The sequence below is a fragment of the Pecten maximus genome, chromosome 9 (genome assembly GCF_902652985.1).
Source record: "Pecten maximus chromosome 9, xPecMax1.1, whole genome shotgun sequence".
NCBI classification, from domain to species: domain Eukaryota; kingdom Metazoa; phylum Mollusca; class Bivalvia; order Pectinida; family Pectinidae; genus Pecten; species Pecten maximus.
In genome coordinates, this window is record NC_047023.1 from 9,960,401 (window position 1) to 9,984,040 (window position 23,640).

At 35.2% G+C, this 23,640-nt stretch overlaps 2 protein-coding genes across 3 annotated transcripts in view; one reads left to right on the top strand and one right to left on the bottom strand.

Moving 5' to 3' along the window:
• Positions 1 to 894: 894 nt before the first annotated feature.
• On the bottom strand, positions 895 to 21,520 carry LOC117334572 (chromatin assembly factor 1 subunit A-like). Its single transcript, XM_033894263.1, is given in 16 exon segments — positions 895 to 3,794; positions 3,796 to 4,070; positions 4,834 to 4,966; positions 6,575 to 6,742; positions 7,775 to 7,876; positions 8,397 to 8,474; positions 9,238 to 9,415; positions 11,484 to 11,560; positions 12,261 to 12,389; positions 13,563 to 13,640; positions 13,884 to 13,965; positions 14,619 to 14,695; positions 16,755 to 16,934; positions 18,877 to 19,796; positions 20,250 to 20,318; positions 21,364 to 21,520. Coding segments are annotated over 16 exon segments (3,561 nt in total). The 5' UTR covers positions 21,401 to 21,520; the 3' UTR covers positions 895 to 2,816.
• A 124-nt stretch (positions 21,521 to 21,644) lies between these two features.
• LOC117334573 (endophilin-A3-like) overlaps positions 21,645 to 23,640 on the top strand; it is a 29,290-nt gene continuing 27,294 nt past the window's right edge. For both annotated transcript variants that reach the window (XM_033894264.1, XM_033894265.1), the window contains exons 1-2: positions 21,645 to 21,790; positions 23,055 to 23,123. In XM_033894264.1, the coding sequence (XP_033750155.1) occupies positions 21,746 to 21,790; positions 23,055 to 23,123 (114 nt within the window). In that variant the 5' untranslated portion in view covers positions 21,645 to 21,745. The remainder of the gene's footprint in view (positions 21,791 to 23,054; positions 23,124 to 23,640) is intronic.

Sequence of the window (23,640 nt, forward strand, 5' to 3'; positions counted from 1 at the left end):
CTGTAATTCGCCAATTTGTCCTGTTTATAACAACAAATAAAAACATTATATGCAAATCTGCATGCTATTTTATTTTCAGGGAAAATATCCCATTCATATATCCGTCATATATTACAAACAAAATCAGAATGAAAAAGAAGGAGATGAAGAATTGAGATAGTCTGCAGTTAAAGGGTTTCTGCAATTCTATAAAAAGAATTAAATATTATTGAAATGGCTAGATCTTGCAATGACAATTAGATGTTAGTTGTAACTGTTTAATGTCTTATCAATATCATAATATTGAGGACACACAGAAATTTCAACTACACTATATACGAGGCAAATTTCATCATAGATATATATACTGTTTCCACAAGAAAAAACCCTCAAAAACAAAGAATATTTGAATTGAATTGGCATAAAAAAACAGTAATAAACTACAGAAACCGATCTTTAAATGATTCCAATTTGAACCGATACAGGCAAAGGAATACAAACAGATCATATATTAAACAATATTTAAGAGTAAATTTATTGTGATTCACTGTTTAAGAATTCATAAATATCTTGAAAACACTTTTTATCGATATAAAAGTAATATAGACAGTTCTATACACGACATATTGATAAATTTATACCATGAAGCATGTTTATACGTACATAATACATACAAATTAATGACCTAGCACTAACACAATAGATGTACACTATATTCAGATTCCATTTGCAACCAAGGCTAAATATTCTTGTCAATAGTTACCTAAGCTATCCCATTATTAAAAATAGTTTTTGACCAATTTTAGACAGAAATTACTAAAATCAGAATCTGCTCCAGTGACACAATGTAAAAATGTTGATATTCTAAAATGAATATCTTTCTATCAAGTGAATTGGATTTACATATATTGTTTGACCTGGAAAAAAAAAAAAAAAAAAAATATCACTTTTCTTCCCCTATTGTTCATATTTGATCCACTTAGTTTTTTAAACATTTTTTTTCTACATATACCTACTCATAAACGTATCACCAAGTGTTGGACTAGCAACGTCAATGTGTCCTTTCATTTAAATTAAAAATACTGTGACTTATAAAAATAAATCTTCCATCTCAATGGTGATTATACAAAAATAAATACAAAATATAAATGGGTGGAAAATGGCAATGAATTGTAGCAAAAACAGGCCAGATGGTCCTACAATAATCATGTGAAAAACATGACCAGTTATTAGGGAAACATCTCTCAAGTGGAATAAATGAATTAAAAAATACCCTGACAATGTTTTGTTTTCACTCTCATAAACATATTTAAAGAGATATTTATGATTCTTTTCCGCTAACTCATTATTATTGTACATGTACTGATAATTTCCTTAACACTTCAACACACAAAATTCACATTTCTTGCATAATAAGGTAAAAGAAACTTCTGTTTTTTTCCCCTTACACATTATCAATAAGGTAGACTGTCAGGATAGTTCTTGTGCCTTTAAATGTTTATTGCATAGAAAATGAAACTTATTCTGCTTATAAGCGACTCTAACATCAGACTTGCCAGCAATGGAATAAAGAACTTAAAAGTGTAAGGATGCACTGTCAGAGTTTCATTTGCCAATGTAAACTTGTTGGTGTACAAACAATAATCTGTGCCTATGTTATCTATCCAGACCCCAGTTTCATGGATCAATGTTCCTGAACTTGAAAATTTTCCTAAGGAAAGCATAATACTGTAACAGAATTTAAGGATAAGAATCTTAGAGGAGACTTCCTTAAAATCTTTAATGCTTTCCTATAGAAAAATTTAAGTTAAGGAATTTTGATGAAGCTGACTGGGGCCAGGTGTTCCAAAATATATATGGAAAGCATTTAGCAAGTTGCACCTGCTTTCCAGAAAAAGAAAATAAAAGAGAGAGAAAAAAAGAATCATGGTGTCCCCTCAAAAGCTACTATAATAGATAGGTTGTTATCAGGGGGAACAATCTTTGATCAGGTATGGTTACTCTCATTAGCGTTTTAACAAAACAAAAGTTAAATGGTGTTGATTTATGATTGTACCATCTTTTTTGTCAATTATAATTTATAATCGGCATGTTTCAAACATTCTCTTATGTTGAGAAAATGAAAGCATGCTTGTATTTCAATTGATGTCAAATACAAAATAATAGATATTTTTTCTTGTATACAACTGTATCAATTTTGAAGTGCTTCCATTACTGGTAGGTTGATTTTATGTTATTAAATAGAATTTAAGGGCCATTCCATTAAAACATCTACCTGATCCCAGGACTCCAAAATGAATCACTTCTGTCCATGGTTGGGTTTCCTACCTCTTAGTTCTTTTACAAATAAAGGAAATCATCCACAGCAATTCTATTTTATTATCAAACAAAAACTGGAGTCCTGGGGTGGGGTAGATATTTTACTGGAATAGCCCTAAGGACTTTTTGTGCCAAATCCTTACTGTAAACAATAAGAAATCATCCTATGATCTTATGAGCACATGAACACTGTCATCATGAATTAAGTTAAGGTTGATCTAAAAGTTGGCATAGGTCAAAGTCCACCATTATACGAATATCAAATGCACATTAACTGGTGGCTACGATCCCTTTATATTGCACTTGGTGAGCTTTTCATCACTTCAAATTTAAATTGAACATAAAGATGCTATTTCATTAAACATCGCATTTCAATACACGAACAGTTAATCTTCCCGCTGTTCAGATACCACACCAACTTACTGGTTTATAATGGCGATAAGGATGAGTTTTTTCTTCTTCTTAAATTACTATCTGTTTATATATTTTAATTTTTGTTTAAATTATGAGAAAGTATGTTAATCTATGACAATGGCATTCTCTAAATCATGACCTTCCCCTACAATTTTCATCACCTGATTTATTGGTTTAACAGGGCCTATTTTCACTGGTTGTCTAACAGGGCTTTGTAATGAGGAAGGTGACTTGACTGGCTCTGAATGGCCCTGAGGTTTAACATTTGGCTTGTTTATAGGTTTCACACTGACAATGTTGAACGGTGAGTCAGTTTTTGGAACAGCCTTTGTCTGCAGGGGTGATACTGTAGTAGGGACTATCCTTTTCTGTTGATTATCACTCGAAATCTTTGATGGAGTCACCTTCTTTTGAGAATTACTTGGTGAAACCATAGCGGGAACTCTCCTGATGGGAGATTCATTTTTTCCCATTGGGGAACTTTGTAAAGATTTCTGAAGTAGTGGAGATAACATAGTTGGAGTGATTCTTTTCCTCTGATTCTCCATGGACGATTTCGGTGTAAGAGATCCTCCAGGGAGTACAACCTTTGGTGATGTGACTTTACCAAAGTTAGGATGCGAGGGCGATAAGAAGTTGACATTAGGTCTGTGCTGCGGAGATGTAAATGAAGCTCCAGGGATAACTGTCATATTGCCAAGTTGAGTGGCATTGACTGCCGCTGCCTGGCGCATGGCTGCTTCCATAGCTTGCTGTTTTGCGGCTGCCTCGATTGCAGCCTGTTTAGATGCAGCTTCTAATGCTGCTAATCTGGCAGATGCCTCAGCGGCCTGTTTGGCTGCCACAGCGGCATGCTGGGCTGCAATCTCGGATGGAGACATCGGTCTTGCAAACTGTGTAATGGACACTTTTGGTGTTTTAAGTAAGGGAGTGGGCGTAGTTTGTTCCTCAGATTTAGGCTTTGGAGCCTCGATGTCAGTGTCTTGTAAATTAGGCACAGGCAGATCAGTCAATTTGTACTGTTCCAGAAAGTTTTCGTGCACATACCAACAAACTTTCTTGTATGTTGCACGCTTCTCACGCTACAGCTATGGCTGATATTTTAAGTTCCAGTTGTCGTTTAGATATACAGTATGTGTTGACATCCTCGATGATCTCCGAGGTATCCATGGCAGTTTTTTCATTGTGTGTTTCCTCATCTTTCACTTCATTAGTATCAACTTCCATCTTTGACTCTGTAGGTGTTGATGGGGTTGGTTCACCAGAAATCTTTTGTCCCCAAAATACACGGAACTTTTTAATCAGTTTCTTGATTCCTGCCAAGTTTCCATGGACCAAACGAATCAAATCTGGCATTGCTGTGAAATAAAACAGAATTATTAAATCTTTCTATAAAACATTCTTGTTTTTGTTTTAACCAGAAACAGCAAGAAGAGATATTGTCAATATTCCATAGTGTGATAATTAGTTTTTTAAGGACCCCCCCCCCCGAGAAATGGAAAGCCTAAGGCCTATTCAACAGACATCACATGCTGAGAATAATTTTATCATTATATTGGAAAATCACTTCATTTCATTAAATATGTAAGGAAAAACTTAACATTTAACAGCAATTTAAGTTAAGACTTCTGTACAACACCTTAAATTGTCTATAAACCTCATCTTTAGAAACAACTTTGATAGGAACAAGTGACATTTAATGGCTAATTGGGCTGAATTAATTATATATGGTTTAATATAGAGAGAGAACTTTCCATAACTCTGGAAGCAATGCCCCTGTAGCTGGGTAAGACTTGCACTATTGGCAGTTTTTCAAATATCAAAAATCAATCCCAGGGCTATTCCAATAAAATATCTACCCGACCCCAGGACTCCACATTAAATCACTTCTATTCACTATTTATCATATAAATTCCATAGGTGGTACCCCTTAACCAAACCTGGAGTCCTGTGGTGGGGTAGATGTTTTACTGGAAAAGCTCTCATACAAAATATAGAAATTGTAGGTTAAGTATCCCAAGTAACTGAGCCAGCCCATGGTTGCATTGTAAAACTCTCTTAGTCTCATCATATAACTACCTTTAAATTGAAATTAAAAACTATGTGTTTAAAATCTCTCACCTTCCTCGGGAACAGGTTTTCTCATGCCATTTTTGGGTGTAGCACAGTTCTTGTCGGAGGGTGAACCGTCCAGCTTACTGTAAATACCTCCACTGAATGTGGTTGGTATAGGGTCGGTACTCAAACACACAGCCTGAAAGTTAGAAAGATGTGGAGTTCAGTCCGAGGCCAACAACACGGTACAACTAGAAAATTTAATAATTTCCTGGTCAGAGTGATCAAATTCAAACTTTCAAACCTTGGAAATTTACATCTGTATTTGTATCTGGACAAAATTTTATCTCCAAACAGAATATTACATAAAACTTTTCTATTTGTAGGACCGAGTTTTGGAATAACACAATATATTCAAGTTTTGATAATAACAATGATAATATACATTAAAAATTTGAGTAAAATGTCAAGATCCCCCCCCCCCCCCCCCCCCCCAATATTGGAATGGTTTACAAGTACAGTAAAACACGTTTAGTACGAACACGCTTATAGCGATTTTATGGATATTGCGAACTGATCCTGATTCCCCAGCTTTTCTCCCTCTTACTTCTATGTAATTCTGTATTTATATTGCGAATTTCACATAGCGAAATATTGTCTATAACGAACCAATTTAGTGGTCCCGTCGGCTGAAATTTTATGTTATTTTAACACTATAGTACGAACCCATCTCCGAAGTCGGAGTCATGCCCTGGTGATCACGACGGTGTTTTCGATAGGCACCCGAGGGCACGTTTCAGGGTATATATTTGTTCGGCTATTGAATCGGTGAGTTATGTTTTCGATGACCTCTGAATATAGTGAGTTGTTTTGTCGATGTTTATGTCAAATTGTTAATCCATTCTTAGATGTCTTATTAGTGTGTACACGGTACATGTATGTTTCGCAATGGCTTTATCATCAAGCGATTGAGAGCTAGTGAAAACGAGACTTCCGGGGTAAAGGTCACCGCGACCGATTTCGTCTGTATTGATGCAGATGTTGTAAAAGACGTTATGAACGTTTTGGAGAATGACGACGAGGAGAAAATAGAGACAGAGGAGGAACATTCCGTAATCAGTTGTGCTACGGCGAGTGATTATTATTTACACGAGATATACATTTTTTGGAGTCCCAAAATGATATGTCAGATGTTTTTAGTACTTTGTACACACTTGCCTCACACGAAAAGTTTCGGCAGAAAATTATAACTGACTTAAAATAATTGAATCGCTTTTAATTTGTACATGTTTGTAATTTTATTTTCATATAGCGAAGTTTTTAGGAAAAAACAATAAAATTCGTAATACACGTAATACGAACTATCAATATAACGAACTGATTCAGTTGGTCCCCTTGAATTCGTTATAACCGTGTTTTACTGTATATACAGCAACTGTTTTATTGTCCTATTTTCAGAAAAAAATGTCAATCTTGGATGGACCAAAGAAAAATATTATATATTGGACAGACGATTATAATCTGTCATACAGAATGGTGGTTCCCCATTAAGGAAGGAGGTTGGATTGCACAATGCATTGAACATTTACAAAAAGATACTGGGCAACATATTTGACAATACTTGTCTCCTGTCACAAGAACCTACATCTTGGCAAAATAAGTGGCTTATCATGACAAATGAATGAAGTTTATTTTTTTATGGTCGGTTAACTATTTTAAAATCCAATGAGACATGTAGAATGTTTATGATATACATTAATCCTATATCAATATAACGCTAGTATCAATCATTTGGGCCTAGTTTTACCTGGTAACTGTTAATGGTTTCTTGGACTTGTTTCTGTAGACTATGAACAGCCTGTTGCCAAACACAGCCAACTATGATAGGCAACGCAGCTTTGGTCTGGCGCTTCAATTCACTTTCCCAGGATTCAAGCTTGGCCTGACGTGCTGCCTTCATCATCTCTGGACTTACCTGATAAAGAATCATTATAATACAAATATTAACTTTCAAATTAAACTATATAAATGATGATGTTGTTGATGACTATGTTAATGGTGATGATGATGACGATGATGATTGTAATGATGATGATGACTATTGATGATGAGGATGATGATGATTAGAATTATTTTGATGATGATCATGATTATTTTGAGGATGGCGATAAGTGTTGATGATTGGAATTTGTTTGAAGGCATGTTGAAAGAAGGTGATAGATATGAATGAATGAGTGTGTATGAAGAATGAAAGCTATGTTTAGTGTTGTCTATGTTTTGTGTATATTACATATCTATGAAAATTGGAAAAATAAAACAATTACAAAAAAAACCTTTCAAATTAAAACTCAAAAATTGTGTTGGTATCCCACATATGCATGTCGTTGTTTATAATCACTAGGTTAATATAACTTTATTCAGGGTCATTACAAAAACGATGAATTATTACATATACACACAAATGGATAGAATTGTTTACTATGGAATGTCTACCAGGCACGGTTGCTGGAAATTTAATGCTCATGATCTAGTTCTGATTGGACAACCATGAATATTAGCCTCAGAAAATTTTACAACTATCAATAATGCATTATGATCATGCAATAGTTATCAGTTTGTGGAAATGTAAGCACCATCATTCAGTTTATATTTCTTTTGATACGAAAGATCATATATAAAATGTTTTTCAAAAACATAGGAGGTGAAATGTTATTTTGGGAGAAATATGGTATTTATTAAACTTGTTCAAGAAAGCCTATACAGGCTTGTGTCACACCAAATAATTTAACTTATTTAATGAATTCCATATGGCATAACCACGAATGTGAGATCTTCCATTTATAAGGTAATCACCATATCAAGTTATTTTATCGTTATGTCAAACACACTATCACAATTACCTTTACATAAATGATACTTGAGAATAAAACTTATTTTAGTAATATAGCAGTCTTTTTCAGAAATCTAATATTGTAGCAATATGGAAAGACAAGAAACTAATACACACATCTTCATCAGCCTGACATCCCTCATCATCAGATAGGTATCCATGGGGAACCATCCAGTCATCTTCCTCCTCCCCATCAGCACCTTCCTCCTCTTCCTCTCCCTGATAAAAAAATATATCTTCTATTTACCTCAGATTACAAATAAAGCATCTTAAGACCTACTGTTTTTGATATATTTTAGAGCATCTCAATTAAATCATTATCAATTTTTAACGTATGTTGATGCTGAATTGGCTTCACAGAAAACAATATTTGAAGAAAAAAAAAATACTTGTAAACAGTATAGCACCAAAAGTATTAAAATAACATTCTTTTATATAAACTTTTCCATTATACCTAGGCTGGTTTGGGGTTACAATACATATTGGTAAGATTTTGTCCCTAAAATCTGGCTACCCTACCATTGCTACTCATTTATCTGACTGGGACAAATTTCCAGCCTGTGGTCCATATAAAATCCTGCCAATTCCCTGTGTTTTGTCCGACACAACTTTTGGGAGGAAACACATTTCTGTAGGAATTGCTGTCTCAATAGAGCTTTTTGAAGGTTGAATATGCTATTAACCAGCGATACTGATCATTTGATTTATTGGGTAAATACATTTTAGAGAACAAACATACCTCTGATCCAGACAAACTTTCTCCGGGCTCTTCCTCCTCCCATTCATCATCACTTTCTACTTCATAGTCAAACACATCCTGAAACATCACAAAACATGCTCAATTAAGTTGTAGGGCTCAAAGTGGTGCCTATTTTAGTGGCCATGGCACCTTAAATTCACCATTGGCTACCAGTTATTGACCTATAAGGCACCTGCATGGCCACTAAAAAACCACTGTAAATTTGTGATTTGGTTAATCTTTCAAAGGTTGCAGTCAATACTAAAATGACATTCACAATTAAAAAAGTTACAGAGATGTTACACTGAACTTAAGAAGTAAAAGATTTTTTTTAATGCAAGACAATTTGGCCAGGCGACTAACTTTTCCAATTGACGTCTAGATTTTATGACTTGGTAGCCAAATAGATCACCTGTTAAAAAAATCCACTGTGAGCTCCGAGTTGTGTTTACAAGGTCAATTAAGGGTTAATTAGAAATTGTCTCCCCTTATGAGCCGACATGAATATGAATATATTTGCTGCATTTGTAGTAGGATGGGTGTGCAAGCATGAAAATTTGGTAACTATTGCTGGCTATAGAATAGAGGTTATATAACTAGTGGTTAATGGATATATGGTACTTAATATTTCACTCAAATTAGTTATAAGTGACCCAATGGCAGTGTACGGCACATCACTCATTTGGATTGGAAACTTTTAACTTTAACAAATGAACTACAGATTTTGGAAATTTTAGCTTTAATATGATGAAATGTTATTTCAGAATAGTGCCAAATACAAATATCTGCCCCCAAAACGCACTACATAGCCATATACATTTACATTGAAGTAACTGAATACCTTGTCCTGTTTCCAGGGATTCCTTGGACTGACAAATTTGCTGTTTTTCCTCCATGTTCCGTAGTAAGGTGGTCTGTAATTTGTGTGGAACTGTAGAAGTTTACAATGGTATGTAACCTTCTTGACCACTTCCTCATCATGTACAAGCATCACGTCGTCATCAACCATATCAATTTTCCTGGAAATTTAAAGGTTAACTTCAGAGTTGCCAGTTCTCAAGCACAGCTCATATAACTTATTTTCTATTTCATCTGTTTAAGCCCCAATGATAAAAAAAACAACAATTTTTCATGTTTTTACCTGGGAGTAATGCCAGAGAGAACAGCCGTTTTCGCGGGAAAAGTGTCAGACAGTTAACTTGGCATGGTTTTAGCAAATGTCATAACAACAACAAAATCAAAATGTAGTTCCTTCTACGACACTTATATTATGTGAGATTTTTTTTATGTTTTGAACATTTAGGAGACTGTAACAACATTGGATTTATGTATATATAACATAGATTGTTTATTTAAAAGACAATGGGAGGAAGAAACAAGAGGCCCAAAGGGCCTTAACGGTCACCTGAGATTTGAATTATTTCGGCCAACTAAATTGACCCTATTTGGCCCCACCCATCAGTCCTAATGGGGTCAGTCTATGAAGAGTATTTGATTCTAACATATAGTTGATAAGACGATTTTGGAAATTTCAGTCAATTTGACCCTTTTTGGCCCTGCCCACCAGCCCCTGGGGGTCAACCAGGGCCAACATGTACATAACATCAAACTGTAATCCCATGCTGATAATTTGAACCAAGTTAGAATGAATTCCAATAGAAATCCAACAAATAATAGTCAAAAATGTGATTTCCCTATATAAACTATAGTAAAGTTTACCCCCTCCCCAGGGGCAAACGTGAGACCCCAGGGTCATGCAATTCACAATTTTGGTAAAGCACCACAAGACCCTTCCATCTATGAAGAGTATTTGATTCTATCATATCTGAGAGTAGGGAAGAAGATTTTTGAAATTTCAGTCAATTTGACCCTTTTTGGCCCCACCCACCAGCCCCTCGGGATCAATTATGGCCAACATGTACATAACATCAAACTGTCATCCCATGCTGATAATTTGAACCAAGTTAGAATGAATTCCAATACAAATCCAACAAATAATAGTCAAAAATGTGATTTCCCTATATAAACTATAGTAAAGTTTACCCCCTCCCCAGGGGCAAACGTGAGACCCCAGGGTCATGAAATTCACAATTTTGGTAAAGCACCTTAAGACCCTTCCATCTATGAAGAGTATTTGATTCTACCATATCTGAGAGTAGAGAAGAAGATTTTTGAAATTTCAGTCAATTTGACCCTTTTTGGCCCCGCCCACCAACCCCTGGGGGTCAACCAGGGCCAACATGTACATACCATTAAACTGTCATCCCATGCTGATAATTTGAACCAAGTTAGAATGAATTCCAATAGAAATCCAACAAATAATAGTCAAAAATGTGATTTCCCTATATAAACTATAGTAAAGTTTACCCCCTCCCCAGGGGCAAACTTGAGACCCCAGGGTCATGCAATTCACAATTTTGGTAAAGCACCACAAGACCCTTTCATCTATAAAGAGTGTTTGACTCCAACATATCTGAGAGTAGAGAAGAAGATTTTTGAAGTTTTAGTCAATTTGACCCTTTTTGGCCCCACCCCTCAGGCCCCTGGGGGGTGGGGACCATATAATTCACAATTTTGGTTGACCTTCAGCCATAGAAACTTTCTGCCAAATTTCATTGAATTTTGTTAAGTGGTTTTGGAGAAGAAGTCGAAAATGTAAAACGGACGACGACGGACAAAAGGCGATTAGAATAGGTCACTTGAGACTTCGTCTCAGGTGACCTAAAAATCCTACAGCAGAGAGTACTTCCCACAGTAACGCGGTCCCGGTCACACTGTGATGAGGCCAATGTTGTCATGAAAAATGAATATAATTTTTGCCAAAGCTTTCAAGGATACTGAATGTAAATTAATTCACAGTTACTTTAAATTTGCTTATCAGAATTAGATCCAAAACCCAATAAAGCTCAATATCACTAAAATAGATAAATACAGCATAGATATCTAGGAGTTAAATTTGTCAAGACGTATATGCAAAGATTATTATATTAGCTAAGTTAAAGTCGAAAATTCTTCCTTGTAAGAAGTGTTACCCCCCCCCCCCCCCCCCCCCCCCAAAAGATTATTGTGCACTAGTTTCAGCATTACCTGTCAACTGCCGTGTATTTTTTTGGACGTATCTTCCCTTTTCTGAGCTCATCAAGGTATAGGGCACTGTCTGAAGACTATAAATCAAACAAAAATAAACATTTAATTCCAAACCTTTCAATCAACCATAAGTTACACCAAACATACGAAGTAATTAAGAATAAAACTATTTTTGAGATTGCTGCAAACCTATAGCAGCAAGTTTTACTACATATACACAAAGCACAGAATTACTGATAACTATTATATTGGACAGTCAGCAGATAAGTGATGGCTTCTTGCATAGAGATATCTTCGTTCATCACAATTTCTCTGATCAAATAAAAATAAAATAAAACCAATCATTGATCAATGGAAACGCAAATAATCATAAGGTTCTGGAAGTGTTCGTAAATCTTCGCCTTTGCACATTTTTGCAATGTTACCGAACCAAGTAGTAGTTGTTTTTTTTAGCAATATGTTCATTGTTTGTTCACAGGCAATTAAGGATATTTAAATATATTAACAACTGTTAAATGCTTTGTGTTCAATATTCAAGATATTGATAACAAAAGGATAACGTGCAATAAATGTATTTGAGATCTACATAAATTTTCTACAAAAGGGCAATTATGTGCTTAATTCAGAAAAGTTCATATTTCCAATTATCGATTCAGTAAGTGAAACCAATTCCCATCACAACTGCTTACTGCTTGTTCACTTTTTGAAAGTGGAAGAGGTACAATACTGTTGCAAATTTTGAAAATTAAAACCATCACCTTAGACAATATTACTGACCTGTTGGAAAGAGAGCTGATCCAGTGTTGCTGCTGCCTCAATGTCCAACTGTTTCCTGGGACAGAACGGTGCCAGTTTCATGTCCTTCTTAACTTCGAAAGGCATGAACAAACTGTTTGTTTCATTTACCTACAAGTTCACAACACATGGCTCAAAACTTTTTCCATGCCTCCACAGGGATCATTATAAGTGCAAACAAAGGGCATTCCAGTAAAATTTCTCGCATACTTCACAGGGTTATCCTGCGGTTGCCAGGGAAAAGATAAATTGATCACACACAAGGGGGTAAAGATAGCTGGCATGCGAAATATGATGCTGCTCACAATAATGTAACGTTATCTGTTATGTGGAGTAACCTTGTTGTAAATAATGACATTATTAATTTTGACGCACATTTCAAGGAGCATTCCAGATGGAGTGAGGAAAAACTTTCATAAAAACATACATTTGCTTGCAAGTATGAGAGAAAAATGATCAAACATGGGTCTGTTCCGTGAACAAGGATATCTAAACCCTTGTGTAAGAGTTTGGCTGTCCAGCGCTCAGCAAGCCTTGTGCTGACTGGCCAAATTCTTAACACTCTGGTTGAGATATCACTGTCCACAGCACAGACCCATGTTATATTCTATTATTCTACATAATGGGAGGACTCCAGGTTTGTCAAACGGGAATCACCAACAGAACACATTCATAGGTGTGGTCTCATTGTAGTAGTTGGTGACTACCTCACTGAATAACCGACGGTAGGCGTGTCATTAAGAACAATAAGGGTGAAGTGTCTTTCTTGCCCAAGAACACAACCAGGGGTCACGTCGGGGTGACCTTTTGGATTAGCCAATCAAATGACTACTTCCAGAATCTTGGAAGTGAATTTTATATGTCCGAATTAGCATGACTAGAGTGCATAGCTTGTATAATATGTCAATTTGTTTCAAGTCATTTCGTCCCATAAAGCATATAGCTATATACTGTGCCGAAATGGTTTGCTTTAGATGCATGCTGTGACGAAATGTTTTGCTTTGATGACATCGACAAAATGCCAATTCGCCCTGAAAGTGAAATACACACATCTAACAGAGGTAATCAGAACGTGACCCCTTATGGGATGTTGTTAGATGTTCATGTAACGTAGTGATAATGACCATCTAGATTTTAATTAGATTGGGCGAAAACAAATACTGTGAATCCCATTCTTCAAAATAGATAGAAGATCAAGAACAGAAAATCTTCAAAAACGTAGACAATGATTAGCTATTATTATCAACAGATAGGTATTCAATATCTACATAACATCTTTCTCACCTTTGAGACTGGAGACACTCTTTGCTTGTTGATGAAGAAGCTCTGGAAAGCTTGCTTCGTCTTCGATGCTTTTTTCTCCTGTTAAAAAACAACTATTTTAGAACCCCAAACACATGTCCAACTACTATTTCACCTTCTAGAATTTGAGTAAAAGTTTAAAAAATCAAAAATTAATAAAAAAACTTTCAACAATTTGAAATTAAGATTTTACTCTATGCAAGATGACTGAAAGCAATTATGTGATAAAATATTGAGTAGCCTGAGAAGTGGACTAGTCTTTCACTGGTAGTCATTACCAATAAAGATAAAAGACAACTTTACTTTTTCTTCTTCCTCTCTTTGTTTTTCTTCTTTCTTGAGTTTCAGTTCTTCGTCTTTCTTCTTTTTCTCCTCCAACTTTGCTCTAAAATAGGGGATAGAAAAGTTTCACACATTTCCACTTTTCGATAACATGCCCATTTCTTTTTTTATCTTATTTGCTTAGTCTTATAAACAAGAGACCAATGGGGCCTGCATCACTCACTTAGCTATTTCAGTGATGATGGTATAGCACTCGCTTTTCAAAAACTTTTTCTATTTTGAGATCTCTCGCCCAGTACTGTTTTGCAGTCAACATTTTCTATTACTGTAAATATTCACGTAAAGTGTGCACATTTCCTTTACCATTTAAAACGCTTTCTGTTTCTGAAGAAGATTAAAAGTGCAGTATGTTTATTAGTTTAGTAATATTAAATAGAGTCACTCTTAGCAGGGTTTTTTCTCACAAGTTTGGGAAAGCGCCTTTTTGTCTCATTTTGGGAAGAAAATTGGTGAATTGGGAAAGACGTTTTCAGAAGTAAATTGCAAATTTTGAGAATTTGGTTTGAATATGAAATTATTTCAATTTGAAATTGGGCCCATTAAGGGCCCCAAAAAGCCTCCAGAAAAAGCCCTTGACCAGTCCAACATTATTAGTGCCAAATCATGGTCATTTTGAAACTACTTAGATTTGGAGGTCATTGCTGTCTTTGTAGATTAATGAATATTTCATGTTGAATTATTCAGTGTTCCCCTTACTCATTTTGTTCCTGTTTTTTCTTCTTTTCTTCCTCTTTCATCAAGAGCTTTTCTTGTCTTTCCTTCTCCTTTTTTTCCTACAATATATACATTACATAAAATGTACAAGTGCATCAAAAAATGGCGTTATATAAACCAACTAGAAAGAAGAGTCCATTATGACAATATAGGAACTCCAGAGTCAACTGTTTGGTTTGTTTTTGTTTAACGTCCTATTAACAGCCAGGGTCATTTAAGGACATGCCAGGTTTTGGAGGTGGAGGAAAGCCGGAGTACCAGTGTGCGAACTTAACGATAGACCGAGTCTAGTAGATTTGCTGTCGGTCTATGGAAAATAAATACACTGAAGACCGAATGTCTATGCACAAGAATCTGGTGCGTATACAATAAAATCGGGAGTGACATAACACCTACCTTACATGTATGGATAAATGAGATATTTATTTAACACAGAACACCCATTTAGTCTCACCTAGATATTTAATACCGTCCGTATAGACCCTCACTTTACGCTAGTCAAAATCTCATACTTGACTCCACGCCATATTGCTAACTATGTGTAGGTCGTGGTCGGACTAATTACCCTAAGTGCGCGATGGAGCGAAAAGAAAAAAATACAACATTTATTTTTATATATTTTACCGCTTATAGTTTATAAATAATAAAATTTTGAATTGAATATAACAGTTTATGGGAAGAATAAGCTTAGTTTTCTTAATTTTAACTATGTTAGAAGAAAAACACAATTATTGATATATGGTCTTTTCGGTCCATTGCGTTCCGATTCGGGTAGTTAGTCGTACTGTCACTTTCAAAATGGCGGGTCGACAGTATGGAATTTTGACTAGCGTAAAGCGAGGGTCTATACGAACGGAATAAAACATCTAGGTGGGACTGAATGGGTGTTCTGGGGTAAATAAATATCTCATTTATCCATATATGTAAGGTAGGTGTTATGTTATGCCCGATTTCATTGATTGTATATGCACCAGATTCTTAGCGACACCAAACGGTGTCGGATAATTCCACGTTTTCATATAAATTCTAGTAGTGTTCGGATCGATTCTGTCAACATGTAATTTTGGTAAAAAATCTAGGTCTATGAAGTTTTTAGTAGGTCTATGACATTTTGAAATCCCATAGACCGATTGTCTATGAAGATGAAAATCTTAAGTTCATTGACTGGAGTACCCGGAGAAAAACCACCGGCCTACAGTCAGTACCTGGCAACTGCCCTACGTAGGTTTCGAACTCGCAACCCAGAGGTGGAGGGCTAGTGATAAAGTGTCGGGACACCTTAACCACTCGGGTCAAATGTAGCCACATTTGCTATCAAAATGATTAATAATTTATCATCCAAGTATCAAATGAATTAGAATCTACACAAGACCACAAAAGATGAGGGGATGCAAGAAGCATTTGACTGCCTTAATGCCTATTTACTCTTTAAATTTACATTTTGATTATTTGTTCGTTATATGAACATACCAGGTGAAAACACCAAACATTTGACCATGAAAACACTATGAATACAGTATGAAAACATCGTTTCGCATACTGATCTTCTACACATTACATCAGTTAAATATTAATACGTCAGAAAAATAGTCCTTGTTTCAGTTCCTTAAATTGTGTTTTCCATCTATTCACATAAAATAAATCTTAAAAGTTAAAAAAAAAACAAAAACAATGATTGTATACATTGATTGGCAGGGTCACCGGCTGTTCCATTAATTCAGCATATGATTGTATATGGCTATCAAAGGTTAAAAAATTTATAATGACTGTTCTTTGTTTTCATATGAATTGATTTTTTTTCAAAATTTCATTGTGGCTATCAATAGCAGTAGCTTTCGACATATCCTGTGATGCGCTTTAGTGCACCTTGGAAGATATTAAGATATGTAAAATCGGTTCAATCACTATATAAATGGCATAGCTCTGTATGGAAAGAGGTATAATTTATATAAACATAAAGGTAATTAATTAGTTCCCTTTTTTTCATAAATCATTTTTTCTGTACTAATATTTTGTTCCTGGTCTTTCAGCTAACATTTTAGGGCTTGTTTGGAGTTATTGTTTCACCAGATAAATTATATGGCCAATATTCTATTCTAAATAAGACATATCAAAAACCTTTTCTTCCTCTTTCTGTTTTTCTTTGAGAGCTTTGGCTTCATCCCTCTCTTTCTTTTTCTCTTCCCTTTCCAGACGTTCTTCCTCCTTCTTTAGTCTCTTTTCTTCAAGTTTCTTTTCCCTCTCTTCTTTGACCTTTTGTCGCAGAGTTTCCTTTTCTTTCTTTTTTGCTGCAGAAAGCTGAAAGATAAGCACAGAATATTATTTAATGTAAATTGCTTTAAGAACAAATCCTTCATTGTCAATACCTCCATTGAAAACTTTTTAAAGTGTAAAAGTATGAAGTAAAATCAATTTACTTGAGTAGGACAAACACAACAAACAGGACTATTTCTATTCTAAAATTTAAAAAGGTTCCTCTTATTCTAAAACCCATGTTGCACTTTTCAAGTACCCACCAAGCATAGAATTTGATTTTTCTGAATTTATCTTGGTGAATTATTTTAACGAACTGCAGAATAATATTGATTTTATATAACTACCATTGATCATTCTACGTTTGCGTCAGTTATAAATATTTATACTCTGAAGTGGCAATGACATCCAATATCAATACAGGACAAAAAATACTCCCCAAGGTTTGTTGATTGAATGACTGGAAAATTCATTGCATATTTTCTTATGCATAGCCCAAATGAAACCTAAGTTTAATTACTGCATCAATATTCTGCATCAGTTTCCTAAACCTCTAATTATGTCAGGGCTTTTTCTCACTGGTTTGGGAAGGCGCCCTTTTGTCTCATTTTGGGAAGAAAATCAATGATTTGGGAAAGATTTTTTCAAGTGTAAATGGCAAATTTTGGGAATTTGGCTTAAATATGAAATAATTTCAATTGGGAATTGGACCCATTAACCCTTTGCCACATGTAAGCGCCTCTGGACGCCTTTACCCCTTGCCACATGTAAGCGCTTCTCGACGCCTCTGCATTATCTCCATGTAAGCGCTTCTCGACGCCTCTACGTTATCTCAATGTAAGCGCCTCTCGACGCCATGCCGGTTCGGTAAACTTAGACATGGAAAATCCTGTGATTGAAAGCGACACCTATCTGGAAATCCCTGATACTATTTTAAGAAGATATCAATGCATCAACCAATCAGATTTGTACACGTCATTCATACGAAAGTTTTTGAATAAATTAACCTAGAAAGTGTGAGTCATGAGTGTAGAAAAGTGTGACAACAACGAGGCGTAATGGCGGCTGTGGCTACGATTTTGCGCGACGATGATGATAATTTAGAGTTCGATGGCTTTGGACCTGAATACATTGAGTCAGATTTTGATCTTAACGATGTTCTAAATGAACTGTCAACAGATAACGAGTCCGAAAATGAGGACGAACGGCGACTAGTTGTACCGCCGCCATTAGGTAAATGATTTTGTTAGGGAAACGGGGCCAGTACTTCCAGAAACTTTTGATATTGATACTGCAAGTCCCATTGATTATTTCTACCTTTTCTTCAATGAGAATCAGTTTTCCACCATAGCTCGACACACTAATAACTACGCTCGCTGGCATTTGAAAAACGAAGGTAGATTTGACCCAAAATGGTCGGATACACATTCCTTCGTCGCGACATCGGATATGAAATATTCTAGGCTTAAGCCTGAACTGTTGAAATATTCTTGGGAAAACTTTGAAAATTCAGTTTGTTTCATTTGGGAGTTAATGTTGAATCATTTCATGTACAGGAATTCAATGAATTATAAATTACATTGTCACAATATTTTGAAATTTGTCTGTTCTGTTTGTATACTGCTGATTTCATGGTTATGTGTTGTTGGTTTTATAAAGAAAATAGCACAGAATTAAAATTTTTTGAACATAATTGTAACTTACTAAAAATGTCTAAAACAACTATTTCACTTTCAAAATTAGGTTTAGAAAAATTAATCAAAACAAAGCTTAATTTCTCAAAAACTGCTATTGAGATGGTGTATGTATATTTCAGTCAGCGCAATAATGTTGCATTGCAACAATGTATCTTTGCACTATTGGCACAGAGTGCTGAAGTGTTATAACCTGCATGTGGCAAAGGGTTAAAGGCCCCAAAAAGCCCTCAGAAAAAGGACTGAATGAAATCTTTTTGGTCTGAGAAAATTTAATCTCTCCACACCCATACCTTTGACCGAACAGCCTTTGTTCCATCACTACCGCTCTCTGGGCTATCTAAACCAGGTGTCTGAGGACAGACAGGACTCTCTGCTGGTGTAGATGTTGGGCTAGCTGAACTGGCCTGGTTTACCTCAGCTTTAGGGGTCTTTAATGGACTAGCAGCAAGCTTATTGGTTTTGGCAGGAGTGTTCAATTTTACATCTTCAGATGAAGACACATCTTCTTCATCCATTGAAACATCATTGGTTTCTTTTGTAGATGCATCTTCACTCAAAATATCTTTTGAATCATTTTTTGAAACGTCTTCTTCAATGGAGACAACTTCTTGACTCTCTGACTGTACTTCTGATACATCTTCCTTTGGCTCAACTTTACTTTCATCCTTGGTCATTTCTATTTCTGGGGTACATGATATGGATACATCATTAATAGACATTTCTTGTTCCTTGTTTGAAGAGTCCTTATCAGACCCCTCTTGTTCCTTGTTTGAAGAGTCCTTATCAGACCCCTTGGTGTTTTCTTGATCAGGCAATTTCTTTTCCGAGTCATCCAAATCATTTGAAATACAACTGGTCTTTTCCTGTTTCTCAGCATCCTCATCATTCTTTTCTACAATATCAATACAATCATTTGTAGAGCTGATCTCCTCCTGAGGACCTTTCCTCACAAAGCGCTCTAGAGTATTACGGATGCGGTTCGGAAATCCTACTGGAATATTCTCCGCTTCTGAACTGGAACTGACTTCAGGATCATGATCAACAATGCATGGAGCCAGGGGCTTGCTATCCCCAGATGGCTGGCGCTCCTGTTTGTGGTTCTTGTGTAGTTTGGCACTTGGTGATTCGCCATCAGAAAGCTTTCTCTTTTTTGGTCCCTGTGGGGAAACAATTTGGGGTTTCTGTTCCAAAGGCTTGAAAGGCAAACGAGCTAAAAGAGAAAAATTTTACTGAATTAATTAAGCAAAATAAACTACTATTTCAAGAAGTAACTTAATAGTTCTAATATGCATGACTTAACACACCTCTCTGTAACAGCTGTTCTGATTTGATCAATGTTTAGACTAGCCTATGGCAATTTGTTTACCAATAATTGTATATCAAACCAATCATGGTTTAATCAGTTGCAACACCAAAGCTTGCTGGAGATATTGGTGTAAATTTTATCAGGAATTTGTAAGTATTCTTAACCTTGCTCATTCTTTTTGTATCTTAGAATGGCCTATGGCCAGCAAATGACCAAAAACCATCAATATATTGATAAGCTACAACTTTTGATATGACTATATTTTGATTCTAGTTGCTATAGGGACAGTATACACGTCATTGTGTTAGTGTTTAGTACAAAAATGCAGTAGCATTTAGTTCAGACATGGATACTTACCTTGTCTTAATTTTTTGGAAGGAGGACCGCCATCATTTTCATCTTTGCATCCCACAGCGACTTTTGGGTCTGAAAAATAAAATATGCAGGATTGGAATATAATTGCATAGTTTCATTTACACATGTCTATTGTCAGTTTAATCATACTGATTGTTCATGTTTGAAATTCAATATTTTAAAGATTTTTTGCTGATTGGGCATATTCCATTGACATTTGAAGGAATCCCATTGCTATCAATATCAGGAAGAACAAAAACTTTTGTCAGTTTTTGACATTATGCTGACAGTGCCTATGATTTGGTTGCAAACTTCAATTATGTCAAAAATATGACCTTGATTGTGGTATGTACAGTAGTGCTGTGATATTGTCATAAGTTTCGAATTATATGTACAATTGGGATGTCTGAATAAACGAAAATGGAATTAGGTTTTTATGGCAGCGCAACCTAAGAAAACGGGAGAGTTTTCTTGAGAAGTCCAATTCAAATAAAACGGTACCAAAATGATATCTCACAAAATATTTGGAAAGACTTCCTTTTGCACCCCCCCCCCCCCCCCCCCTTTTAAAATGAAGTAGAAAATTATATGTGGAAGTGTATGAGGTCATGATCAGGATCCAAATTGTTTGAAACTTTCCAATGATATCTCAAAATATACATACAATGCATCAATGCACGGTAAATAATTTTCTTTAATGTTTATGCAACTTAGTTTTATATGTAAGGGGTGAAAAAGGAAGTCTTACCAAAAATTAATACCAAAAAGTATTATACGCAAGTTGGCGGTTTTCCCCAACCTGCAGTGAAACCATTGTTTACATATTCTATGCAGCCTGTTGACTTTGTTAAATAAAACAAACAAACAGCTGACACGAAATCACATAAAATGGACGACCAATAAATATTTTAAATTCAACTCAAGTCCAGCTTACAGAATAAGTTTCAAGATGACAATGACCGAAAAAATCATTTGTCGACAATTACGGCGACTAAACATCGGTGAATAATTATTCACGTGAGAAGTAGATTAACATTTTTTACTGTTATTTGCAAAGTTTAAGATATACTGTTACGCTATGATTGTCCTTGTTTCTTTTTAAAGCCTTTTATCTTACCATTCTCAAAATTATTCACACAATCTACGTGTGCCATTCCCAATGTTGACGGGTTTCTTTCCTTCGAAGTTGGCGCGAATATTGGCGCTCGTCGATACGGGCTGAATGACTTCCGCGACAATGCATGGCTTTTAAGAATAATATATATTCTTTATTACAATATTCACCATGATAGAATGTTTTCAGAATAGCAATGATTTTTGTTTGTGTGCTACATTTTTTGAAAGGGAAATAGATATTATTTAAGAACGGTACGATTTATTTGCTGCCGCGCAGAAAAACGTCACGGTGGGAGTAGATCCCGACGACGTAGACACAGGAGTGAAAACCTGTTTTTACCTTTTCATTGATATATACAGTTTTGGTACCGTAACCCGTCAAAATGTCTCTCGCGGGTCTTAAAAAACAGTTTAACAAGGCGAACCAGGTAACGTATAATTTTTAAAATTTGTATACGAACCCTAGTGGTTTGACAGTTAGTCAATGAACGACGTGAAATCGCATGTTTACCTTTTTGTCCGAACCCCGTAGCGTAATTTAATGCATAGATATCTCATACCAAATATGAAGTGTTATTCATTTAGTAAATTGAATATTGGCCCCCTTTTGATATTTGTCGTTATTTTTCGAATTTTGCGCAACCATAGCATTTATTTTGCCGTTGTTAGTGGAATTATAGACTAGCTGATACATCGGCTTGTTACTGTAACATTCGTGGGTAAATTTTGTTTGTGTCAAAAACTGTGATCTGCGGTAAATTATTGTATTATTATATTTCTGATGAATTCCTGCATGTATTAATTTCTTTTTCACAACAATGTGTGTATGAAATATTGTATTATACTATATTAGGCCTATCAAATAGATTTTTTTTGTACATATAATGCAGTACTTGTCATTTGCAACCAAAGCAGTTATTCATCATCATGATAAAAATGACACGCAAAGATACCCACCTGTGAAAATCATCTGGATGGGAGTTCTTATATTTATTTGAGGATGTATGTTATCGCTCGTGTTATATACGTGTCAATTTGTTACTTAACAAATGTCACTTAGAAATATGGTATAAGGTGATTATCAATGCGATATATTAAACTAAGTCATTTAATTAAGTGATAACACTTAAACAACCAACCAGCTATCACATAAATCTGTTTATTAAAATGACATCACATAGTTGTTTCTATATATGGGGTGCTGTTTTACTGTTTATTCCCATTTACTGGTATCACTTATTCATTTCAGGGATGTCATTTAGAAAAAAATAGATAGGATCTCTGTATAGCTTTCTGTTTGTGTGAACACATTCATAAACAATATCAGATTAATGACTTACTTGCATTGGTATATCAATAAATATAAGAATAAACCTGGTAAATACTAAATAAGGTAGCGACCTTTGAAGGTCAAATCCATAAAATCTATTGCCATATGCATATTTTTCTTGCCTGTCCCTGGCATAAACAAAGTTTGGGTATATGTACTACAATAGAATTTAAGAAGTTTAGAAGTCCACAGAATTTGTGTCTGTCAAAAGCTTTATTATTACTCAACCGTTTGTCAACGAACTGTCTTTTATTCCTTATAAACTGTTGCGCCACTTTGATGATTGATTGTGCACTCATTCACTTTTACTGACTAAATCGATACAAAAAAAAATGTTTCTTATTTTGGTTTTCTTCTTCCAGTATATGAGTGAGAAAATTGGAGGCGCTAAAGGTACAGAGCTAGATGATGATTTTATGGAAATGGAAAGGGTAAGATTAAGTCTACATTTCTTTCCGTCACTGAGTACATCAAACTGAATATTAATTCAGGAATACTTTCAATTCTGATGGAGGGAGCCATGAGGCACTGAGCCCATCAAGTCTGAAATTGTGGAGATTTTCTTTGAAACAATATACTTAATAGCATTTATATGATATGACTATTTATTGAGACAAAGTTCTTTGGGTTTATATGGTCTAGTGTATTTACTATATGCTTGACAATTGGCCAGATACCAACTTTTTGGTCTGATGTCTTGATTAATTGTTGGGGACCGTAAATAATAAGTCCATTTGATTTTAAAATTTAGGCCATTAAAATAATGTGTTATTGATGACCACACCAATAATCTAACAGACAACAGTAACACAATTATTAGGTCTAGATAATAGAACATGTGGACAATATTTTAAAGAGACAGAAATTTTCCAGTAATTGATATGTTCATGAAAAACATTTTATTTTCCAAGCAATCAAATTTTACCATTTGGGTTCTTTGTACAAAGC